Source organism: Nicotiana tabacum, chromosome 12 (genome assembly GCF_000715075.1).
Source record: "Nicotiana tabacum cultivar K326 chromosome 12, ASM71507v2, whole genome shotgun sequence".
Taxonomy (NCBI): Eukaryota; Viridiplantae; Streptophyta; class Magnoliopsida; order Solanales; family Solanaceae; genus Nicotiana; species Nicotiana tabacum.
In genome coordinates, this window is record NC_134091.1 from 102480482 (window position 1) to 102488417 (window position 7936).

The 7936-nt window shown below is 35.4% G+C and overlaps 1 protein-coding gene across 1 annotated transcript; it reads right to left on the reverse strand.

Annotated features, from left to right (window-relative positions):
- Positions 1–263: 263 nt before the first annotated feature.
- Positions 264–6934, reverse strand: LOC107813573 (putative phospholipid-transporting ATPase 9). Its single transcript, XM_016638854.2, has 11 exons — positions 5798–6934; positions 3981–5326; positions 3332–3442; positions 2939–3215; positions 2760–2848; positions 2563–2671; positions 2244–2447; positions 1961–2086; positions 1748–1846; positions 1410–1601; positions 264–1236 (listed from the first exon to the last, which is right to left on the reverse strand). The coding sequence occupies exons 1-11, from the start codon at positions 6194–6196 to the stop codon at positions 571–573; spliced, it is 3618 nt and encodes a 1205-aa protein (XP_016494340.1). The 5' UTR covers positions 6197–6934; the 3' UTR covers positions 264–570.
- Between the last annotated feature and the right edge of the window lie 1002 nt (positions 6935–7936).

Below are 7936 nucleotides of genomic sequence, written 5' to 3' on the forward strand. Positions count from 1 at the left end.
GAGGATAAACAAATCAGTCTTGAGTCTGCGGAAGTATATGCAACCTGCAGATAGAAAGGATAGTAGAATAACATAGCTCTGCAAGACAAAAATAACAAATTTCAGATTTCTCTGCAATTTGGTTGAAAGTTACTTCGACATTTCATTTGCAGTCTGCAGTTTTACCTTTTCATTTCTTTTTCAAAAATTAAGCTGATTTAAGCAAAAAAACTTGCTGGAAATTTTGCAGCATTGATTGCTATGAATGTACAACTCCCAGAGAATGCATATAGGCAAATTTCTTATATTGAAGTGTACAAATACATGATTCCAAATAGAAAATTTGATCATTCTGTACTGCTTGCTATAAAAATGTACACAAGATAATTTCTTAAAAGAGAATCCTAATCTGATCTTTCATGCGAAAACTTACTTTATCTGCCACGCGTCTTCCAGTATTCAACAAAGACGATCTTATATTTCTACCAAGATATAAAAGAATTATATACACATATAACCTGTGGGAGAAATTTACAAACTTCTGGAGCAAATTCCAGTTCAAAAAAACTGTCTTTTTGTAGGTCTTTAGTCTTATCTTCCTGAGAGAACTCTAATCAGATGGTATCTGTGATTACTCTTTCTGTCTTTTAGACTTGAATTAGTACTTGCAATGGAACGAGCAGTGACGCCCACAGTTGTCAGTCTTATCGACCTCTGCCTCACATCATTGCAGTATTCTGGGTCATTTGAGTTCCCCTCGTACCTTATCCATTGAATCATCCCATGGTACATTGGAAAGAACCGAAACTGAATTGCATCGTATGCAAAGTAGGGGACTAAAGCTGAAATAACAACTAATATTGTGACTAACCAGTATAATGGGGAGGGAACAAGAGCTTCCACAAAGACTTGGTACGCGTTGGTGGAAAATGTTGTAGGCATGGATCCATATATTAGAAGGAAAATGTACCATAGAGCAATTCCACCCCAGATGAGGATATGTTGGATTAAGGTGAAATAACTAACAGCAAGCGCCATTTGACAGTTCACGACCCAAACCACACATGTGTACATTGTTGCTCCCACAATTGCATGGTCACCGGTTTTACCATCCTTATTGAAAGCTTGAGGATCTAGTACTCTTATGCAGATGAAGAAGATAATAACTGCACTGCAGATCCCATTTAGCATCCATCCAATTATACGACGCCAACTGAAAAGGACATTCTGTATACCTTCTTGATACAGTATAGGAAACTGCCATAAAATACCCGAAAATAATTAGGATCAACATGAAAGCAGCCTAAAGTAGTTTTTCATGCTGTCGTTGACACAGCTAATTTACAGCCATGTACAATAGCCTTGGTTAGATAGTAGTGAACGCTACAAGAGTAAAATAAAAGATTAGCACAGCTTGAAGTTGGAATTACCTTAAGACAATATCGAGCAGATACATCTTGATCGAAAACTCCCAAAGCAATCACTGGTAGTGATGTGAAGAAGACGTTGTAAAGTGCTAGAAACCAATCATTATATGCAAGTTGCCCAGAAAATGATGCATACGACTCGTATAAGAAGAGAGTAAAACCAAATGCGACGTTTTTGTAGAAGAAGTAGCATATCTGCAAAGAAAAGAAAAGCCAGTTACAGGACCTCTCCACAAAGACTAGAAATAGTTTCTATACGCTTGAAACAATTCCATAGAAGAAAAAAAGGTTAGTTTTCGGGCAATATATCTAAGGAAGAAATGAAGTAGCAAATAGATTACCATCGAAGAGATCCTTCTATAACACCAATGCCCATGTACCAAAAGCAAGCGCTCCAAAAATTGAAACTGAGCAATTGCAATATCACTTGACATAACAGCCTAACAAGTGTGAAAACACGAAAAACAAGATTAAGAAACAAAAGATTAGGACCGATGCAAGAAGTAGAAATGTGTATTGCTGCAAAAGGGAAAGAGAAATGTATAAGCTCTCACCTGCATTCCTTCAACACCACTGATTCCAATTCCAATATCAGCTTCTTGAAGCATTCCCACATCATTAGCTCCGTCTCCAATGGCCAAAGTTGTCTTTTTAGTCTCAAATTTAACAAGTCTTGTTACCTGTATATTCCAAAGATAGGTATGCTTAGGGAAGATCAAACTAAGGAAAGGAAAGATGAGACATTAAATTGCAGAAAAAATACAAGAGATAAGGCCAAATGCCTCAAAAATTAATACTAGCAATTTATTTTTGGTTGTGAAGACAAGTTGTACTCACCAATGCCTTCTGTTTAGGTGATGATCGACAGCATATAACAGCAGCACATCTAATTGCAAGATCTAAAAACAATCTTTTTGTGTCATCTTCTAAAGCATATGTAAGAGATTTCCCATCAATGATCAAAGCAAATGCCTCTGTGCTTGAAGACGTAAGTAGAGCCTTCCCTTCTATAATTTGCCGTAGCACACTTTCCTTTGATGCCTATTAGAAATCGCATAGCAAAAAGCATTTATTATTAGATATTGCAAGTTAAGATTTCAGTCAATTAACTTCTAGTCTTCTACTAAGGAATCTGACCCAAAAAGTATGTTTTTACCCTGGCAATAGCATCTTTTTCTCCTGCTTTCTCTATTGCTATAATATCAGGGCTTTCCAAGTTTATAACAATTTGCTTCATTCCTTGTCTAAGCAAACTACAGGCATAACTGCAGAAGATATTATGGATAAAAGAAGTTTAGACAAGCAATGCTTGAATCAAATAAGAAATTGAAAACTCATAACCAAATACTATACCCAATATTAATGGCTGTTTCCATCTTATCCCCAGTCAAAACCCATATCTTGATACCCGCTTGTGCAAGTTTGTCGATGCATTCAGGAACCTATCAATGGACGACAGGAAGAAATAAAAAATTAGTAACACATCCCAATGGTGATAGGTGGGAAGAGACTTGTGACTTAATAAAACTTACCCCTTGTTGTAGTTTGTCCTCAACAGCAGTGGCGCCTAAAAGAATCAACTCCTTTTCAATCTTTTCTGTTGCTTCATCGATCAATGCATCACGGTCTGCACTGACTGAATTCTTGGCCTCTGAAAATTGCTCATTGAATACTTGGTATTCTTCCTTACTGATTTCGCGATAGGCCAGTATTAAGGTCCTCAAGCCTGCATCAGCATACTCATTTACATGTTCCCTTGTTTCCTCTTCAAATTCCCTTCCACTTTTGGCGAGCCTTTCAAATATGACACTGCATAAAGTACCATAACCAGAAAGATAAGATAGAAAGGAAACGTAAACAAAGTCAGCAACTAATGTAAGAATTTAAGGAATTTATGGTGCTTGTGAAGTTGCAATTTAACTTACCTATCAGCACCTTTGCAAAGTAGCAATATCTTTCCTTCCTCATCCTTTACTATTACAGACATCCTTTTTCTTGTACTATCAAATTCCAAAACATTCAAAATTCTATATGACCTGCAAACAAAAAAAATCTATGGTTACTCTTGATATCCGAAATCTTATGCTGCTTATAGCAAAGATTCAATATCAGGATAGCTGTATCTGCATTAAGATCTCAAAATTGCTTCGCTCTGTGATCATGCAAATCTTTCATATAGGTAAAATATCATTTTAGTAGATCCACAAAATTCGAATGTCATTGATACTAGGCTGTTTATGTCAAACATAAAATATCTCCTGGCAATGTATTCAAGTGTCAACGTGATGGAGAAACAGGTAAGAGACACACAGGACAAGTGAGATAAATGGAAGCACCAAATAAACAGAACAAAAGAGCTGCGCTATGTTCTCACTTGTCACAGTCTAAGATATAAATATAAATCTTGCTCCAGGAGTATACTTTGCATTATATATAAAGTACTTACTATGTTTAATGTGCTTTTGAACTGGTTTTCATAATGAGGTACCAAAACTTCTGATATGATATTCTTTCAAAAAAAAACTAAAATGTTGAAAAGGCAACACCACAGAGACATATTTGATGTTAACTAACCTCTCAACTTTCTTGCCAGATGCTAGATCCAACTCATGCACTGACACACTTGTTTGTGTCCTTTTAAATAATTCAAAGCCAATTTCTCTAGCTGCAATTACAAAGGCTGCCTCATCTGGAGATTCAGCTTCATATGAAATCTCCCTTGTACCGTCATCCACTTCTGGTATGACTGTATGACAGACTGCTAATAAACGGAAGAATTTCTGTATGACTTCTAAATGAGGTTCATGCACCCAACTTCCATTCATTATTCGCTCGTCAACAAAATTGAAGCCTTTAATAGTAGACTTCCTTGTACTAACAGCAGAATCCTCAACCAAGTTCTGATCATTTACCATCAATGGAGAACCATTTCTTTTAGCCAAAGCCCTCTCGACTTCTGTAATACCACGTCCGTAAGCAGTTCCAGCCACTGAGCACTTGACAAACTCCATTGAATTACAAGTCAATGTGCCGGTTTTGTCTGAAAGTATTGTGTCAACCTGGCCAAGTTCCTCATTTAAATTTGAGGTGCGGGCATGTGCTGGTTTATCAGTTTCTTCATGATACATATGAATGTCTTGATTAATGAAGATAGTCTGAAGAACTTTAACAATTTCTATGGACACATATAAAGATATCGGAATCAGGTAGCTATACAACATCACGGCTGTCAGAAAATGGTAAATGGCAGCAGCAGTAGCTCCATTGGGATCGAAATATATGTCAGATTCATCAGGTCGTAGATACCACCTTTTACGTCCACCATTTAAGTCCTCTTTAGTCAGAATTCCGAAGCAAACTGATCCGACAAAGGACATAGTGAACAAAACTCCAAATAAGAAGTAAACGATTTTATCCATTTTCCTCTCAACTGTGCTTCTTTTTGAAGGAGGATCTGTCGCATTCTGCATTACCTTTGTGTCGCGACCAGTGAAGATAACAGCCCCATATATGTAATCTGTGTTCCGCAATTTAGAGCCTCTGAGTAGTAATTGCTGGGGAGAAAGAGGATAATGTTTTCCTTCATATTCCATAGTTCCAACAAAAGTATATAAATTAGCATTAGGATCTTCACACTTAACAAAAGCCTTAAAGTCTTCGAAGTGGGAATCTTCGTGCAATGATGAGGTCCCCGTCAATGCTTGTTTCAGCTTCAAATTAGTCTCCCCGTCAAGATTCATAGTTTCAACGTAACAGACTCCATCTTCATAACTAGATGAAAGCAACAGTAAGTCTGCTGGAAAGAACTCATCCTTCTCCACCTTAACAATGTCGCCAACTCTCAAATTTTTCCATTCTGTATGATCAAAAACTCCATTTTCTTGATGTACTTTAACCTTCCTATTATTTACCTCAACATCCTGAAAGGGAGAAAATGGAAAGACAAATGAAAATCGTACAAACTACCCGTATCTATATACTAAAAAGGAGACTCCAGTGGTACCAATAAAATGTGAATGTATCATATTTGGCAGCACCAGCTGAAATGCTAAAGCCTGAAACCAGACTTAATATTCTAAGACATAACAGTGTTATTGCAAAAAGGTACTTTTGCTATATTTGAACTGCTAAACAATTACCATGTACAATCAAGAGAGGTTTTACAAGTTTCTTGACTTGCACTAATTAAAGTAGTCCACTCAACAGATTATGCATACTTCTACATATTCCAGTTATAAAAATTATAGTATCACTGGTAGCTATTTAAAGCAGCCACCAGTTTATATATAAACTTTTTCTAACCCAAGCTTAAATACCCAAAAACAACTTGAAAAAGAAGCAAGAGAGAATAGGCAGATATATGAAGAGCACAAGTCATTGACTCTAAATACCTGTTGCTTTCGGCGCCCATCTTCGACGCCTTCTTTAACCATGGTGGCTCCAATGACAATAACAAGAGGAATAACAACAGCACTGGCAGCAGAATAAGGAGTCAATGGTGTGAAGGACAATATGGCAATGACAAGAAAGTAAAAGTTGGCCACCCTCCTGAACTGCTCAAACAAGGACTTTGGCAAGAATGTTGCAGCTGTATACTTTGTAGTGCTTACATAATTTCCTGCATAATCTCTAATTCCAGCCTCAAAACTATTTGGTTCATTGCAATACACCACTCTTGAATATCCTGGCCCTCCAATCTGTGAATGATCATCACCTAAAAAAGATGCTTCCCCACATTTAAATGTGTAAATCTTGCTAAACTGTATCCTTTTCCTTCTACCTGTCTTCATTTTTATCCTTGTCTTTGTCTATCACCCAAATTCCAATTAGAATAAAGTACCAAATTAAGGTGAAAAAAAGAAGAAATTATTTAGTTTTTCCAGCAAGGCAAGGGAGATTCCCAAGAAGAACCCTTTTTCAATTGCCCAGAAACAGAACTCCTCCTAGAAAATCAAAACTTTCTCACACCCACCAAAGAATAAATGAATAATATATCCAAAGAACAGAACCCCAGATAAATGCTTCCCAAATAAATAGCTTTAAAACCCAACCTCATATAACTTGCACAAACAATGGGAAGAGAAAAATTAATCCTACCATCAAAAAGCTCTAATCTTTATAATGACCAAGAAACACAAACATACACTTCTGAATTCAAAAGGTGAAAGAAAAGGAGAGTATTGACTTCAAATTTATGTATAGTATTATGGTACAAAGTGAAGAAGGACAACGTGAGAAGAAATGTTTAGCTTATAATTTGGTTGATCTCCTTTGGCCTAAAAGACTTTGAACAATGACTTGGATCTTCCCTCTCTCTCTCTCTCTAATGGAGCAAGTTGACTTTACTTAAATTTTGATTAACTTTAAAATCTCAGATTAACTATTCCTTAAAAGAATACAAATTGGCATCACATAATGTCCTAAAAAAACTTGCAAATTGCTCTCATCATATATAGTTGCAAATTCTAAGAAGAAAAGATACAATAAGAAGATTGACGGAAAAAGAAGCTTTTCGCGGGAAAATTTCTAAAGAATATAACGGATGGATTCTTCCATTTATGGGTGTTGGTCTACTCTCTGTACTTATCAGGAAGTTTCATAGAAAGTGAAGACAAAAAAATGTAGTGTACTCCATATTTTATTTAAATCTGTGTATAATTAAAAAATTGCTAATGGTTGTGGTCGGTTAGTAAATACTCGTATATTATTAAGTAGGGATTTCGAATTGGAGTTTCAATGCGAGTACCAAATATCGAGTGGGACACCAAAGTAACACTGCAGCTGTAAGTTTTACAGAGGTGAAGACAACGTTAGAATATGAGTAATGTTAATCTGTATATGAAGACATAATTAAGTATAGTTTAATTAATCTAATTTGTATGTAAACATATATCATTGTACCAGTATTATTTTAGAAAAGATATTCCATATAGGTGATGACAAAAAATATAATATAGTTTGTATTAGGTAACACGTCGCACTTGTAACAGTATACTTAAGTTTCACACAGGTGAAGACAAAATAATTACATACTATCTTAGTCCAGATAATTGAAGCAGTGTATTAATAAATGAAGTTTCCCTGGGGTGAAGACAAAAGCATACATATATTATCTTAATCTGGATATAATCAATAGAAATAGACTAAAAAAGAATTTCCACAGAGATGAAGTCAAAAATACAGTAGAAATAGTTATCATAGTCTGTGTAACATATACTGTAGATTTATTTAAATTTAAAATATAAAATCATAGAGGTGAAGACAAAACTACAACATAATTTCTCTTACTTTGAATACAAAAACAGATTATTGCAACAGTATATTAAAACAGAATCTTCATGTATGCAGGTGAAGACAAAATGCAGTAAAATAATTAAAATATATTCCAGCGCGCAGTACATAAATACGGATCTCTATAGCAACATAATGTACTATAATTTATTTTAATCTGTATATAAACAAAGATATATATCATCTATAGGAGTATACTTAATAAAAGAAGTTTCACATAGGTGAATAAAAAAATACAG